At 41.9% G+C, this 18,162-nt stretch overlaps 1 protein-coding gene across 7 annotated transcripts in view; it reads right to left on the minus strand.

Annotated features, from left to right (window-relative positions):
* The window catches only part of EIF4G3 (eukaryotic translation initiation factor 4 gamma 3), a 3,593,176-nt gene that overhangs the window by 2,183,171 nt on the left and 1,391,843 nt on the right, over window positions 1-18,162 (minus strand). For all 7 annotated transcript variants that reach the window (XM_044063163.1, XM_044063168.1, XM_044063165.1 and 4 more), the window contains one exon: window positions 1,485-1,570. In XM_044063163.1, the coding sequence (XP_043919098.1) occupies window positions 1,485-1,570 (86 nt within the window). The remainder of the gene's footprint in view (window positions 1-1,484; window positions 1,571-18,162) is intronic.

Raw genomic sequence — 18,162 nt, forward strand, 5'->3', positions numbered from 1 at the left:
AATTCAAGCTTCTTTGTCATACTATTATTCAAATGCCTTCCAATACTGCTTTCCTGATGAGGATACTGAATCCCCTTATAAGTAATACACATTTAAGTGCCGTAAGTCAACATAAAAAGGAAAGTCACCCAACTTCCATGCCTACCTACATGAGGAATCTAAATTGTAAATAAAGCTACATGTAAGCCTAACGCTTAATGTATAAGCGAGAGAGATACAAACTTCAAAAACTGTTTACACAAAATTTAACTAGTGACAGTAGACATAAATAAAAGATGTTGAAAAGGACTTAAAATATTCCAAAGTTGCAAGGATTCTAACAAAGAAAACATCAGCCAAGAGACACAAAACGTGCAAGTCCATTACAAGAGAAAAAAATGGAAGCTTCTACAATAGTAATGTAGCAGTTAAGAAGCAGGGATTGCAGCCTAAAGAGCTTGTTCTGCAGCCAGTTTTCCATCCCGACAGTTCCTACAGCCAATTCTCAGAAATCAGTGCAAAATAAGCCACAATTAGTGATAAAGTCAATGCCACAAATGTAGAAATGACAGACCGGCCCCATTTGTAGAACACATATTTGAGTAAATTATGGATGCATTCTCCACTGTCCAGGCTTCAGATAACAGTTTTCCATTCTAGATGACAACGTCTTCAAACAAAAGAACTGCCTAAGAATGATGCATTCTGTCACAGTGCAGAAACTATCAAATAGCAGGAAAGTACTGTCTAGTAGTTCGGTCATGAGATCAAGGCTGTGGGCCGTTATTCAGCTTCATGTAGTCTGGAGTACAGAGTACGACTCCTTCCACCACCTTTCAGCTTCAGGTAGTCTGGAGTACAGGGTACTACTCCTTCCACCACCTTCTGTCTATTGTTTGACTTTGAGGAAGTTATTTAACCAGAAAGGTTTCCCAAATCACCCTTGAATAGGGATACTTAGTGTCTAACTGAACTGTGTGTTTAACAAGAGAAAAAAAAATACTGACCAAACGATAAAAGTGTAATGAAAGTCCTGTTAAATCATTTGCAGTATTCACAATACAAATAAAGTCGAAATACTACAACAAACAAAAAATGATACCAAGTTAAACGTGTTTATGAAAAAAATGTGCACAAATTATGAATCTTCTTTCCTGACCAAGTCCATGCAGGTCGCACATAATAGCAATTCAAAAATGGATGGAGAACCTTTTATACCTACATTCTGAAACTTGCTTGGTAGTTAGTAAAAGACAACTGGTTACTCAGCCTGTTCTGCAACCCTTCAAAAAGGCAGGGCAAACAAACTGGTTGTCCCACGAGACTTTTTAAATAATGAAATAATTAGCCTGCTATGACAAGCATCTCTAGAACCTCTACATTTCTCACCTGTAGCCAAGAATACGCCACTCTATTCTGCCCTGTTACAAGGAGGCAATTTAACACAAAATAGTGCTTACTTCAAGACTGAAAGACTGCAAAGGTGTACACTGCAGCGTCCTTACCTCTTGGACCGTTCCTAGCTGATCTTCATCCAATTGGTCCAATTCTTTTGGCTTCTTCCATGTCTTTGGTGCAACAGCTGTTTGGGCTGGAACACAAATTTATCCCCATTACACAAAGCAATAGTGTGAACTAAAGGCTGCTGTGTAGGTTTTTTTTAAACAAAAAACATCTTTGCCTATGTCATAAGTGATAAATTTAATAATCATTCATTTATATAAATGAAAACAAACCACACTGACAATCTTGGTTGCAAGCACTGGACATCACAGATTATAGTGACAATTTTAGTTGCAAACATTATACATCACTTATAAAGTACCCAATCACTGCCAGTCAAACATTACATAGCTCATTTAAATCCTGCTTTCTTTTAAGTCTCATTCCTCCCCTGTATGTCTTGTTCCCACAAATTCCCATTTTTTTCTATATAATTTGCTCCTACCCTTTTCTAAAGATCCCAATACCAATTTTATTTGTTACTGTATCCACTGCTTCTAGTACAGTTGGTTTAGACCAATTTCAATTTTCTAGTCAATGGCTTTTTTTGGCAGCCACCAAAATTAGATTTAGCAAGGCCTTCCTATGTCTAGGCAATTCCAATTCTGTATCATAGCTCAAAAAAGTAATTTCCCTAGATAAACCAATTTGCTCACCCAGTATCTTTGACAGAGTAGTCTGCAGGGCATCTTTAAAGTCTGCCAACTCATTACACTCCCAGAAAATGTGTTCAATTACCTTTCTTCCCCATCACACCTCAAACATGTCTACCTGAGGAAAAATTCTTTGGAGTCTACTTGGGGTATAAAAATAAGTAAACATTTATAAGCAAAAAATGCTAAAAGTTCTAGATTTTGTTGCACATTTGGGAGACACCCAGGCAATGTTTCTTTGTGAATTACTTGATCTCTCTCTTCCCAATCCTTTTTAACATCCGCTGATTTTATAGTCATCCTACATACTCTACCTTACACATCTCCCTTCCCTCCTTCTTGTGTGCCTACCACTCACTCTACCTCCTGATTGCTATTTGCCCACCCCAAAAGCACCTCTAAGTCAAGTTCTGCTGAACTGTGTCCCATGGGAATATGTGGAAAGTGCTAAATCTGGACGCAAAGGTGTGCATCCAGGTTCAGCACTTTTCAGCTACTCCCATGGGACACACTTCAGCAGAACACACCATAGAGGTGCTTTGGGGGAGGGCAAACAGCAATCAGGAGGTAGAGTGAGCTGAAAAGAAGTAAAAATGAACACAGTTAATTGACCTTGCATGAATAATGCTACCAGAAACAAAGGAGAGTGCAGCTATGAAGAGAAAATAAAATGGGGGGAATAAGTGGGTTTAGAAGGAGCAAGAAGTCAGTAAGGAGAATAAAGTACAGACTGCATTTCAGAGCAGGCGATAATGAGGGGTTAAGGGTGCATAGTGCTAGGTAAGGAAGAGGGAGTAGAAGGTACAGTACAGGCAACGAATGTTTGAATGAGAGAGTAGAAGCAACAGTACAAATAATGAATTTGGTCAGTCATAAAGGAGTTACTTATACTATACCGGCATGTCCAAAGGTCAGTTGCTGGTTTCCTCTCCAGTCCAGCTGGTGAATCTGGGAATCCTGAGGCAATGTTACAACTGCCTCAAGTACACAGAGGACCCTCTCCTCCTCCCAACAGGTACTAATATATGCGAGAGATGCAACCATATAGCCAAACTGGAGGCTAAGCTCTCAACGCAGTACTGGCGCAGCCAGTCAGGAGGAGAAGGTAACCATACACACCACAAATCCAGTTGCACATAGACCTACCACATCAGCAAACCAAACACATAAACACACTAAAACATACACGGAGGCTCTAAATACAAATCTGCCTAAGCAGCAGAGACCTCCAAAGCAGACATCCAAGCAACCTCTACCCCAAAACAAAACAAGTAAAACACATACTTCACAAAGTCAGTGTGCCAAACAGTCACAGCCCTTAAGGCCAAACAACACACCTGATACATTTGTAATAGGTGACTCTGTTGTCAGACACACTGACATCCCACTCACCAGGCTGAACAAGGAGAAGGTCACGGTGAGCTGCCTGTCGGGCGCCAGGATCCGCCACATAACACAAGCACTCGAATCACTCCAATGCAAGTACAAATATGACTCAGTCATTGTCCATGCTGGTGTGAATGACCTGAAACGTACCTCCCTGGACTAAATGAAGAGAGACATAGAGGAGCTCTCAGATCATGTAGCCCAGGACCCTGACCTTGAGTAACATCTTACCCTCACCAAGAATGATGCCACAGTATAAAGAAAACATGATCAATTTTAACAACTGGCTAAAGTTCTGGTGTCATTCAAAGGGGATCCAGTGTCTGTCAGCCTGGGATGACATGCTCGACAAGCCACATTGCTTCTCTAGGGACGGCTTGCACCTGTCACCTCTGGGCTTTCGGATACTGGCAAAGGCTCTTGCCACCCCCCATAGTGCCTTTTTTAGGCAAGGCTCAAAAAACAAACCCACCTCCATAGACAACACAAGGAAAAATAAACTAAGGGTAATGCTACTCAATGCCAGAAGTCTAAACCTCAAAATGTAAGCACTTGAGGCTCTCCTCAGCATAGAGAATATCGATGTCTGTGCAGTAACAGAGACCTGGTTCAAGGCTCCCGAGAGCACCCCAGCACTACCAGGTTATACCTCATACCATGCTTTTCGGCCCTAAAACTCGGACCGAACCACAAAAGGAGGGGGAGTATCCATATTCATCAAAGATACCCACACCTCCAGGTTAGTGGCACTGCACGAAGCATCGGAAACCATCCATGTGCAACTAACAGTGGGCAAAACTGCCTTTCAGTTTGTAGCCTGCTACAGATCACCATCCCAGACTCTGGAATCTCACGTGGCTTTCCTGAGAACATTGGAGAATATAAAAGTCTCTCCAAACACCTTTATATTGGGTGACTTCAACTACCCAAACATAGACTGGGAGCACTACTCAAGCCCCAAGAACCTAGCCCAAAGGTTCCTAGAATTTATAAACTCAAATGCGATGGAAAAACTGGTCACCACTCCCACAAGAGGGGAAAACATACTGGACCTGATCATCGCAAACATGGGGACTCTATGCTCTGCACCAGAGGTACACCCCTCATTGGTAAGATCGGACCACAAATTAATCTCTCTGGACATTCACATCCCGACCCCACCACCAGCCCAGAAAACCACAGTAAAAAACTTCTCCAAGGCTAATTTCACACTTCTCAAAACTGAGATGAATTCACTCAAAGCCCCCGGGCCAGTGGAAACTTCGGCCCAAACTGCAGAATCCTTTATAAACGCATTCTATGGACATCTTCAGGAATGCATGGATCATGCAATCCCAAATAAAACCAAGACCCAATCCTCCAAAGCCAGGTGTCCTGTCTGGTGGACCCCAGCCATAAATAAGCTATACAACAAAAGGAGGAAGCTACTACAGGATAGAGCAAAATCTCTTAAGAAGAAAGCATCACTGATCAGTACTAGCAAAAATTACGGTCCCTCATAAAATCATCTATTTATTATTTATTTATTTTACTTATTTATTTCAGTTTGATTACCAGGGATGTCCACTGGGCCAGAATGTGCCCATTTTCAGTGGAGGCTCGGGGAGAAAAGCTCCATAAGAAACAATTATAGGTTACAAAAAATGCCAATGCAAAGATAAAATACATATATGAATTCATACAAAACAGGTATAGTAAGAGAATAAATGGTCATTATACATGCAATGAGACAAAGGTAGCAGGTATTTACATTCAGAGCAATAAGAATCAATTGTCACGAAATATGCATCAGTGATTACTTGATAATGGTGCTTTATACATGCTAGGAGTCAAGAGAGAGAAACTGAATGATCTGAAGGTGATGGATTAGGTTTGTGTTAGGTAAATAGAAAAGGAGAAGATGTAATGAAGTGTGGAGCAGGAGTTTAGAAGGCTCTATGGGGAAATTTATATGTATTTATGTAGGGTGAAAGCAGGATCATTTACGTTTGGAACATAGAAATGAGAAAAGTTGGGTCTTGCAGGATTCGGGGTCAGGTATCGTCCTAAGTGAGGGAGGAAGAGAGTTCCATTTTTTGCCTGCAGGGCATTTGGGTTTATGAATAGAGATTACAATTTTGGTGTTCAGATCTCAGAAATCTGGTTGGGATGTAAGGGGGAAGGATGTTTGTTAGTGCTGGGCACTTATTTGGAAAGAATATTAATTTGTGAGCGGTGGTAAGTTGGAGGTAGTCTAGGTAGTTAGGGAGTTCCAGCCAGTTCAATGATTGTAGGGTGAGGCAGTGGTTGAGTAGAGGTTTTGGATTTGGTTGCGAATTTGGAGATTTTATTATAGCAAGTTTCAAGTTTAGAGGTGATGGAAGAAGATAGGTTAGTTAGAAGAGGGGCTCCATATAGTAAGGAAGGAAGGAGGTAGGTAGTTGCTATAGTATGTCTGGAGGAGTTGGAGAGAAAGCGGTTATTCCTGTAAAGCATACCAAGTTTTTGGTGGGTTTTCTTGTTGTTTTGTTGTATGTGGATATCAAATTTAAGGTATTCATCTATGGTGATACCAAGGAGTTTTGCAGAAGGAACCACTTATATGGCAGTGTTGCTTTGGCTAAGGACTTTGAAAGTGATTTTGTCGAAGGAGTAGGCCCTGGTGGGAGGGAAGAGAAGTATTATAGATTTATTAGAGTTGAGAGAGAGATGGTTGCAGTGCATCCAGTTCTCGGTAGTGGAAAAGGCTATTTGTGTTTTTATAAGTAGTTCTGGCAGGTTGGCAGCGGCACAAACTAAGGTGGAGTCATCGGCGTATTGGATAACTGTTGTGTCAGGGATGACAGCGTGAAGGTTGTTTATGAAGATGTTGAAGAGCATGGGTCCAAGGATGGATCCCTGGGGAAAACCGGTGAGTGTGGGCAGGAAGGAGGAGGTAGAGTTATTCCATCTGACAGCTTGCGATCTGTCAGATAGGTAGCTGGAGAACCAGGAGAGGGTTTCAGGGGAGAGATGAAGGTTGGAGAGATGGAAGAGAAGGTGTTTGTGGGAGATAGGGTTGAAGGCTTTAGAAAGATCAAGTAATACTGAGGATACTAGTAATCCGGAGTCTGTGGCCCAACTTACTGTTTCTAAAAAGGATAGTAAGGCAGTAATGGTGCTGTGGCCAGGGCGGAAACCATGCTGGGTGGGAGTTATGAGGTTATTTTGGGTTAAAAAAGGCATAAGTTGGTGGTGGACACATTTTTCAAGTATTTTTTGATATAGGTGAAAGAAGGGCGATTGGGCGGAAGTTGGAGATATTAGTGTTTTTGCCTCCTTTATGAAGAAGGATGAAGGCAGATCGCCAGAGTTTGGGTACATATGATTCTTTTATAGATCTGTTGATTAGGATGCTGATAGGGATGGCAATACCTTCAGCAGCAGCTTTGAGGAAGTAGGAGGGTATGTTGTCAGGGGCATTTGAGCAAGGCTTTAGTTTAGTGAGAAGTCTTTTTATAAAAGAAGTTGGAAAAGGTTTGAGATGGAAATTAAGAGGGCAGTTAAGAGGGTAGGAGGGAGTAGAGGAATGAGAGTAGGAAGGATTGTTGTCTGGGAAAGATTTGGTAAGATTAAGCTATAGAGTCAGTAAAAATGTGTTAGAGAGAGAGCTGAGTTCTGAGTCAGTTATGCTAGGGTCTGGGAAGGGATTATTCCTGGACCCTGGGTGGAGTAGGGAATTAATAGATTTCCAGAATTGTTTTGGGTTAACGTTATTGTTAGACTGAAGTTTATTATAACAGTTTTTTTTGTCAGAGGTGATTAGTTTTTCTGCTTGGTTGCAAAGTTGGGTGTATTGAACCAGGGTGGAAGGCATCCTATTTTTCTGGTAGAGCTTCCAGTATTTGTCCCTACAATTCATGATTTGTTTGATTTCTTTGGAAAGCCATGGAGCAGAATTAGTTTTAACTCGTTTGTTTCTTGGTGGGGCTTGGGAGTTGAGAATTTTTAGGAATACAGAGTTAAAATGTTCTACTGCGTTGTCAAGGGGAAAAGTATTTAGGATTTGCCAGTTAGTGTGTTTAAGAGTGTTGGAGAAGTTTGTGGGGTTGAAGTTGCTGAGATTACGAGTGTGGGTGTAATGGTGCTGATGTTTAGTGGTGTTGTTTGATGTATGAATGCAGGGAGATGGTCACTGAAGGTGTCTGGGATAGTGCCAGAGAGAATTATTTTGTTTGGGTGGGAGACTAAGATCCAATCGATGATGGATCCTGGGGGGATAGTGTTTATTTGGGCGTGTGGTAGTGTGAATTACTTGGGTAAAGTTGTAGAGGTTAATGAATAGGGAGGGAGAAGGTGAGTTAATTTTATTCCAATCAATATTAACATCGCCTAGGATGAAGGTTTCGAATTTTATTTCGGTTGAGGCCCAGTGAAGAATATTTTCAAGGGTAGAGATGTTATCGCCAGGGGATATATATATATAGGGAGATAATGCAGATACCTTTATGTTTATTTAGCTGTAGGAGACTAGCTGTTAGTTCAGAATATTTGAATTGTGGAATTGGAGTTTGTAGAGGGATTACTGAGAGAAGGTTAGAGTAGATTAGAGCAGAGCCTCCTCCTTTTCTGTTTAAATGGTCGCTTCTATGGATTTGGTAACCAGGAGGTAGGATTTCGGAGTCTGCAGTATGGGGTTTTAGCCAAGTTTCAGAGATGGCTAAGATGTCAGGTTGGTTGTGGCAAATCCAAGCTTGTATTTGATGTATTTTATTATTTAGGCTCTGAGCATTTATAGTAAAGAACTTAAGGGTGTTAGAGGAGGTAGGAGGGGGAAGAGGGAGGGTTGGATTGTGCTATGAAAGAAGTAGGGGATGGGGGGAGGAAGTCGTTAGTTGTGAAGCCAGGACCAGGGTTGGGATGGATATCTCCAGATAAGGCTAGGTCATTACAGGGATTAGCTTTTAGTAGTTTGGGTTTATTGAGAAGGAAGTTGTTTGGAGATGATATTAGTGTAAGACTGAAAGTAGTAGTTGAGAAGAGTTTAGGATGGAATAGGTACAGTAGGTTAGGAGGAATAAGAGAGGAAGATATGGTGTTGTAGTGGGTAATAAGTGCAGGTTGAAAGTGAGTGCAAGGGATAGTTTGAGTAGTGGGTAGGTGTAAGGGAGCTATGGGAGAGAAGGAAGTAGCAAGATAGAGAGGAATTAGAAGTGCAAGAAGGGAGCATGGGACACTGATTGTATGAAGGATTTGGGAGGGCATACTTAGAGAGGAGGGAGATTGATAAGAGAAAAGTTAAAGAAGTTTGTAGGCTATTTGAGGAGGAGAGGTAAGGAAGTAGAAGAGGATGTGAAAAATTACTGGGTGAGAGAAACAGAGTTAATGTAGGTAGGAGTACAGGTTAAGTGAAGTGGGAGGAGTCACAATGGGAGGGGTAATGAGGAGAGGGTAGAGAGGCTGATTGGAATGGGTAGGAGGGGTTAGTTAGGAATAAATGTAGAGGTGCTGGGGGCGGGTGAGATTTGGGTGCAGGGTAGGGGAGCAGAGTGAGCCCGCAGGGCGAACGGAGCAGGAAGAGCCAAAGGAAGTAGAAATGGGAGGAAAACAATCAGTGGAGTATGAGAGCCAGAAGGTAAGTTTGCACAGCTGTGAAGTAAGTTGTAAGACTGGCAGCAAACTAAAGTAGTGGATAGATATAAAGAAATGACAGAAGGAACAGAGACTTATAAGGGAAAATAGAGATGAGTATATGTAGAGTGGAGAAGAGGACAGGTAATCCAGGGAGGATGGTGAGGGATGGAGTAGTAGGATCGTCTAAGAACTATATGGGTAAGGATAAGGAGAAGAGAAGGAATGAAAGTGGAGAGTGCAAAATGGAATAGAAGCGCCACCTAGTGGGCAGTCAGTTTGATACAACAGAGACCCCTACAGGAGAAAATCAGGGTGGGGAAAGGAAGGAGCTTACATACTACAGAGAAGGGTAGAGAAATAAGCAAGGGAGGAGTGCGTTGTTTAGTGGATAAGAAGAAAAATAAATTTATGAAAAGAGGAAGTATAGGGTATGTTAGTGGGCAAGAAATGGGAAAGCTTTGAGGCCAGCTTCAAGAGAGAAAAATTGCACAAGACACTAAAGATAACCACAAGGCCTTCTTTAGTTATGTTAGGAACCTGGGTGGCACCTCCCAGATATGTTCGGAGTTAGTCCAAACTGACAAAAAATACACTGATCCCACAGACATTGCCAACATCCTGGCAGATAGGTTCAGTGCAAACTTCTCCCCCCCCCCTTCCCCCCAAAAGAGCAAATATCAATCCCAGCAGAGAGTTATCTCCCTGTCATCTCAGATGCTCAGGTGAGAGTTGCCTTCTCCAAAGCAAAACACACAGCATCAATGGGACCGGACGGTGCCCCGGGCTGCGTCCTACATGAGTTCCAAGAAGAGCTAGAACCTCATATTAGGCTACTGTTCAATCTCAGCCTTACTAAAGGATATGTACCCAAGGAATGTAGTACAGCAACAGTGGTCCCACTCCACAAAGGTGGTGCTTCAACGGACCCTGGTAACTACCGCCCCATAAGCCTGACTAGCCTGGTCTGCAAAGCTATGGAGCGGATCATCATGGAACTCCTAAACAAAGACATTGGGGACCTACAGACGCTAGATCCTACACAATTCGGCTTTAAGGGCAGATCCTGCCTCTTGAACCTGGTCGACTTCTTCGAAACAGTCACCAAGGCCATAGATGAAGGGAAGGTAGTCCACACAGCCTACCTGGACCTCACAAAAGCCTTCGACACCATACCCCACTCTGGCATCATAAATAAGCTCTCCAGCTTAAATATCAAGCCCTATGTCATAAGATGGGTTGCAAACTGGCTCAAGTACAGAACCCACATGGTCAGAATTGCGGGAGCCATGTCAGACTCTAAACCTGTTACAAGTGGCGTCCCACAAGGCTCAGTCCTGGGACCGCTCTTGTTCAGTATATATTTTTCTGAGGTACAGGCCAACACAGGAGGACTATGGTTGACCAAGTTCACAGACGACTGCAAACTGGGTGCCATAATCGACTCACCAGCTGACACAGGCATCCTCCAGAAGGGTCTCACACAGACGGACAACTGGTGCCAAAGGCATGGCCAAAAACTAAACGCCAAGAATTGTATAGTCACATCCCTTTGGGAAAAACAAAGTGCCCATAAATTACCACATAGGCGGTAATCCATTAAGTATGGAGGAAGTAATTAGGGACCTGAGAACCCAAGTTGATAGTAATCTCTCCTTTGACAACCACGTTACCAAAGTGGTTAGAAAGACCTTCTATATAGCCCACCTTATCATGAAAGGATTCACATCTAGATCAAGGGAGGTCATTGCGCCCCTTTACTCATCACTCATCCGGCCCATAATTGAATACAACGCCCTGTTTGGGATGTACCTTACCCGGCACCTGCAGCAACTGGAAAGACCCCAAAAGTACCTCACCAAGAAGATCAAGGGTCTCAAACAGATTACCTATACTGCCAGGTTAAAGAAACTCCAGCTCTACTCAGCTGCATACCGCCTACTTAGAGGCGATCTGTGCCTGACGTATAAAGCCATGTCCAACCCAGAATTAATGGACATGCTGCACCTCAAAAAATCCAAATCCACTACAGCTACGTGCTCAAGGGACTTGAACCTCAACACAGAAATTAATACGACATGCTGGAGAGACAGATTTGTAACCCAGAGGCTCTCAGCACTCTGGAATAGAATCCCAGTCCATATCAGGCAGAGCCCCTCACTGACTCTCTTCAAGAGAAATCTTGACGAGTGGATGGGAGATCGTAGGTTCACCCCGGGATCACTTCTGTGTCACTACTAGATAAAGGCACAGTAAACTAACCTAAAAAGGGCACAGTTAAACCCATTTTTAAGGGGTGGCGAAAGCCAAACACTCTGGCTAGGCTGATAAATGCCCTAAGGCATATAGCCTAGTATCAACCTATGAACCTATAAAAAGTAGGGGCCTGCTTACCGTACTTCCAAACATTATTTTAACTGCGTTTGTAATTGAGCGTCTTGCGCACGCCTCGACTCCCCTGGAAATCCTTCTTTCTTTTCCCTGCCACATATTCTACCATCTCTTTACTCCAAGTACCCACTTTCCACCACTAGGTGGCAGTATTTACTAGGGATTTCCCAGTCTCCAGCTCTTGTAGCTCCCGGAGCAGATATACTAGAGTGTGAGCTTCCAAACAACTCTTAAAGCATCTGGTGTATTTCACCTTGTAATGTCAATGACGACACAGGCAAAAACAGTGCCATTCTTGCCTTCTAACCTATGGCAGTGTCTACCATACTAAAGAGTGTTCTAATTAACAGGGACTGTATATACTGTGCCTAGTCTTTCTTTCTGCTGCCTGCGCCCCTACTCTTCCTTTCAGCCAAAACAGTATCTCTCTAACTTACCAGTTTCTCTCCAGTACCTTACTGACGGTTTATTTTCTTCCCTTCTATTGTTTCATCAAGCCGGATCAACCCACTCCATTCGCCCTCTCTACGTTTGGGCTCACTCCACTTCCCTACCCTGCTCTCATTCCCCACCTGCCTCCACTACCTCTAGATTTTTAGTATCCCAGCCACACCCACAGCTCCACCCCCACTAATCTCCCCAAGTCACTTCACATTAACCCACACCAACTGCTCCTCCACACAACATCTGCACCACTCACTCCATCAACCCACTTTTACATCACCCCACACTACTCACCCATTCACATATAGTACATTCATACATTTCCTAGTCATACCTCCACCTAGAATCACCTCTCCCTTACATAAGCATTACTACATCCAAGTAGGTCTAATCTGCCTTCTCATAATTCTATATAACTCCAAGTTATAGTCTCTCAATATCACTAACCTTAGTAGCCCAACACAATGCTATGCACTCCTGCATACAGACACCTCAATATCATCTGTCCACAACTTTTCAGGAACACAACTGACCAATTCAAATAAACACACAAGCATCCATCCCTACTCCAAAAAATCACACCACCTTCTCATGCTTATCTCTACACTCAATCATCTGTTCTGCAGTTTCAACACCAGGCTTACCATAAGCGGGAACATCCACCCTAACCCAGGCCCAAATCCAACCTATCCAACACAAACCACTTCAACACAATCATCAGAACAGACTGCCCCCAGCACCTCATCCCGGGCCAAATGACCAATGGCAAAAACAAACATCTCTTAATACTAAATACCAATATTAGAAGCATCAAAAACAAAATACCTGAATTCCAAGCCACAACAGCCCAGTATTCTCCAGATATAGTTGCTATAACAGAAACCTGGCTAAATAAACACATACCAGACTCAGTTGTTCTCCCAGCCAGCTACATCATCAGGCAAGATAAAACCCATCATAAAGGAGGAGGAACTACCATAGTGTTTCAAGTCCAACTCAACTCTACTCAACATCCCCAACTCCTACTCCTCTCCAACAACTGGGATATAGTTGTCTCTCAACTCCAACTAAACCCCAAAAAATCCATCACCATTACTGGTATCTATATCCCACCTGGTAAAACACTTGCCAGCCTTGAAGACTTACTATCCTGATGCTCTACCACATACTCAAGACATGCTCATTCTGGGGGATTTCAACTTAGACTGGTTCACCTGTATATCAGAAGCACCAAGCAACCTAATAAATCTCCATGGCTACCAGTAGCTAGTCCAAATTCCCACTAGATGTGATAAAACTTCTAAAAGGGAATCGATCTTAGACTGGGCCCTAATCAACAACCCTACACTGTACCCCCACACAAGCAGTCTCCCAGACAGCTTAAGCGACCACAACCTAATATACCTAATATGTAGCAGAACAACTCAATACAAAACCACTACCTATAGATCCACAAGAAGCACAAAAAACTTCTCTCCCGTGGTCCTCAAATCTTTACTCTATAACTATGACTGGACCCCTCTAAAACCCTCCCACATGACCAGGCTGTAGCCCACAAAAACATTTCTACAACAGCTAGTCGCTGCTGCTCCACTGAGCAATGTCAAGTTTAGAACTTCTCAAAACCCCGGCACAGCAAAGAAATCAAACATATCCTCAAGTCCAGAGACGCTGCCTGGTTCTACTACCAAAGGAACCAAGAACATACAAAGCCTAAACAATTATAGAGAGCTGCACAACCGTGCAAAAAAAAATGCATTAGGCAAGAGAAAAAAATCTTATACTACTTTGCAAACTAAATATCAACTCAATCCCTAAAAAGTCTGGAACAGTGTAAACCAGTCGCTAAAACCCACCAAAACAGTTACCCCCAAACAGACCACCCTGATACTAAAGTTCCCATTGAAACACAATTCAGCTCCCAATTTGTGAACTCAATTCTATCGCTAGTATTGCAGGACAATTCCAACTGCACTATCCCTCCCCACCACAAACAATACAGATACAGGCTTTACCTTCAAAACAGTGCCCACCAGCTCTATCAAAAGTATGCTTTCCAAACTAAAATCCTCTGCAACCGCAGATGACCTTCTCCCTAGCTACTTCTTAAAACTCTCAGCAAATGCCATTGCAATCTCAATCTTGATTCTCATAAATAGACCTACTGGTGAAAACTTTGTTCCCAAACTCTGGAAAATATCCCCGTATGTTGCACCCATACACATAGGGGGGACCTTCACTGAATAACTATAGACCCATTGCAATACTTTCCCCTAGCCAAAATATTAGAAAAATGCATTCATACCCAAATAAAATACTTCCTAGATAATAATATCCTGTCCCCTACTCAACATGGTTTCAGACCATGCCATAGCACCATGACAGCCGTCCTCTGCTTCACTAACACAAATCAACTCAAAAATAAAGACCTGCAGGTGTCAACTCTCTTCTTGGATATGTCCAAAGTATTTGACACAATATCCCACCAAATCCTACTAAATAAACTAAACCAGTATAACCTATCAAAGTCCACACTAACCTGGTTCTATAGCTATTTAACTGACAGGTACCAGGCTGTGAAATGGGAAAGTTCTCTCTCACCTCTGTTACCCATAACTACAGGAGTCCCACAGGGGTATATCTTAGGGCCACTACTTTTCACAATTTTCACAAACTACCTCCATACCTCCACACAGCATGCATCTATCATTCAGTACGCAAATGATACTACCTTAATCTGTGCTGCACATAGTATTCCCACCCTCCAACAAATAACTATTAGCATTTTCTGAAGTAGAAAATTACCTTACTGAAGCCCAACTTATCCTGAATCCAAAGAAAACACAACTAATGATTATAACTAGCTCTAACACAAACTCCAGTAGCAGTCACTTCACTATCTACTCTACAAAGTCTAGTCTAATCATACCAGTAGCACATGCTAAGCTACTAGGAATAACTATAGACTGCCGCCTAAAATTTGATAGTCATCTCAACTTAACTATAAAAAAGTACATGCCAAACTGGGATCACTCTACCGCATTAAACCATTTCTCACCAACAATACAAGATCTACCATTGCTCACAAACAACTTCTATCCACCCTACTCTATGCATCCCCCCAGTCTAACTAATCTCAATAAAACTGAGCTAAGCAAAATGGAGGCCTGCTACAACAGAATTCCCCATTTTTCTGCAAATTGCCCGTACAGATCCCATCACTGTACTGTACCAGCTGCACTGGCTTGAGCTGCCCAACCTACTAACTTATAATCAGCTCTGCCTCTGTCATGCCATATACTACTTCCCCAAGTGTCCTACCCTCAAAAACCTAGTACAACAGCACTCAGCCACCAGGCCTCTTTGATCATTAAGCAAATTACTAGAAGTCACCAACAGCAATAATAGCTTTGGAGACTCGCTATACAGTAGTACACTGGCTAAAAAATGGAACAGCCTCCTCATTAGCATACAAAACACATCCTCTAAAGCATCCTTTAAAAACGTAATCAGGCAACATCTGAAGCAAAGCTGGCAGTGCTACAACTGCCCCCCCCCCCCCCCCCCCGCTAGAGCAATCAGACAAGGAACAGGCCTGTGGTAGGACTGCTCCCCAAGCTATTGCAATCAGACAAGGCACATATACTATGCTCATCTTACTTTACTAAATTCTCACTCACTAATACTGACCCCATCAAGTTAAATATTTACTACTATGAAACCAAGACATTTGTACTACTGTTTTAAGTACAAATGGTTATCAAGACACTATGTAAATATTTATATTACTAATAAAAGTTTACTTTCTTCTAATAGACTATCTTCACACTACTGCAAAAAAATCTAATGCACGATGTAAATAGAGGATTGTATTTCAAACCTTGACTGGATACCATGGAATTAATTATTCTTATTATTAATGAAGGTTTTTCATTCCATGTATTTTGTTGTCTTCTTACCACTGTAAACAGATGTCTACTGCAAATCTGTAGGTATTTTATTGCTCTTTAAACACCTAAATGTATTCTGTAATTATCTTTCTGTGTGGAGCTTTTCTCCCCGGACCTCTGTTGAAAAAGGGCCTTTGGCCCAGTCAGCCCCCCCCCCCCCTTCCGGTTAACAAATGTGAAATAAAATAAAATATTTTACATGCTCTACTAATTATTCCGCTTTTAACAGTAGTTTCTGTTTTAGACTCCACTAAAAATTCCACCAATGCTGGTCTTTCATTCAGGACCCAACTATTTCTCTCTCTCTGCCTATACTATGATATCAGCCCTTGATAGGGAAGGCAGTCTCTAACCTGCAGCCCAAATAAATTCTTGTTGTCTTCCCCATTCTATTACCTTTCCCTCGCTAGTTATTTGCTCCCAGTACTTTGGCTTCTTTCCCAGTTTTCTCCAATAAATTCCAGCCCCTATTGTCTATATCCCTAATAGCCCCTATTGACTATATCCCTAATTAGCAGTTATCCCTATCGGCAGAATTGTCTTTCTCCATTCCATGTTGGCTTAGTTTATAGGTTCATAGTTTAGTACCAAGCTAACTGCCTTTGTGCACCATTTTAAGCCTACCTGCACCTTGTGTTTGTAAGGCAAATATCTTGGCCATTAAGCCACCCTCCCAACCTCTTCCAGTTGTCCATCAGTTCTTTGAATACTTTGTGCTACTTTATAGATAAAACATTCTGCATAATTGTTACTCTCCTTAAGTTTTTCCCAGCTGGGAGAGCTACAAAGATGTAACAAAACCAATCAGCACTTAGTAGAAGCACAGGTCGGCACCATGCATCTTAGCATGGATAACCTTTCTTTTAGGTTAACTTAAGTCTAAGTGGCGCTGTTGGTTTGGGACTTTTGTTCCTATCAGGAGAGTAAAACATCAATATTTGAGGGTATACAGTTTTCAGCACTAGTATTAAGTTAATAGGTTTTGGGGGGATATTGGGGTGTGTTTTTTTCTGAGGGGTTTCAATAAAACAGTTTTACAAGACAAGACATTGGCTAAAATGGATACAAGAAACTGTATAAAAATTCAACCTGCCAAATAGTGTATGCATGTAATACTAAAGTTGGAACTAAACATTTAACAAAAAAGATGTTATACATAGAAGGTGGGAATAATGACTTTTTAATGCAAAGATGCTTTCTGTAATGTCTTTAAATGTAGACAGCCTCACAGATAAATACAAAAAATAGAGAGTAGTAAACTATATTAAAAAATGTCGAGTGCAAATAGGTATGTTGCAGGAGACATGCAAGTCTGATAAAGAAATGTTTTCAGAATGGTTATTCCGCAGAATACCTGGGACAAAGGAAAACAGGAGTACTTATATTAATTGCAACTGGAGCTCCAATAATGCTAGAAGATAAAGATAATGTCAGATTTGTAGTGCTAGTGGGCTATTGGCAAGAGAGGAGGATTACACTGGCATGTATTTACATTCCACCTAAAACTGCTATAACAGAGCTTAAGAAAACTCTGGGAGAAATAATCAGTTTTCAGCAAGGAATATTACTTATAGGTGGAGACTGGAATTTGATTTGCAGCAGTGAAAACGCATCTGGGGGGCACAAGAAGGGGAAACTATAACAAAGGATAGTAGATTTTTTTAAGAAATATATGGAAATATTTGTCATGGAAGATATGAATTCAGTAATAGGAGTTAGGAGTGAATTTGCACATTATTCCCAACTGGACTAGGCTATACAGAATTTACATTTCACAGGAACATGTGCATTTAACTGATGGTCTTGATACTTACCCAATGCACCAATAATAGCTAAAATAAAAGTACAGGGTAATGAAATAAAAATGAGACATTGGCGTTTTCCCACCAATCTGTTGAAAGAAAGGAATTTAAGGAATGGGTAGTGGAGATTATTTCAGGAGCTGTTAGAGAATAGAAAAATAAGTTATGTACCTACCATAATGTTCCATGTTAGTTGTCTTCATCTCGCCTTCTTTCTTGCTGGTTGGGATCAGAGCCAATCCTCGGCTCCAACTCTGCCATCTTCTATAGCTCGAGAGCGGTTTACTGGCTCGAGGCTACCCCTTATCCCATTATGCCTAGTGCTAGCTACCCAGATCTCGTTTGAAACAGCTAACCCCAGCCATAGCTATATAATGAACCCCTCCAAGCAAAAGGTTGAGCATACTTGTCATACTCTCTAAGTCAGTAGAGGAAATAAACCAGAAAACACTCAGCCAGTGAAAC

The sequence above is a fragment of the Protopterus annectens genome, chromosome 2.part1 (genome assembly GCF_019279795.1).
Source record: "Protopterus annectens isolate FY-2018-M chromosome 2.part1, PAN1.0, whole genome shotgun sequence".
Classification (NCBI taxonomy): Eukaryota; Metazoa; Chordata; order Ceratodontiformes; family Protopteridae; genus Protopterus; species Protopterus annectens.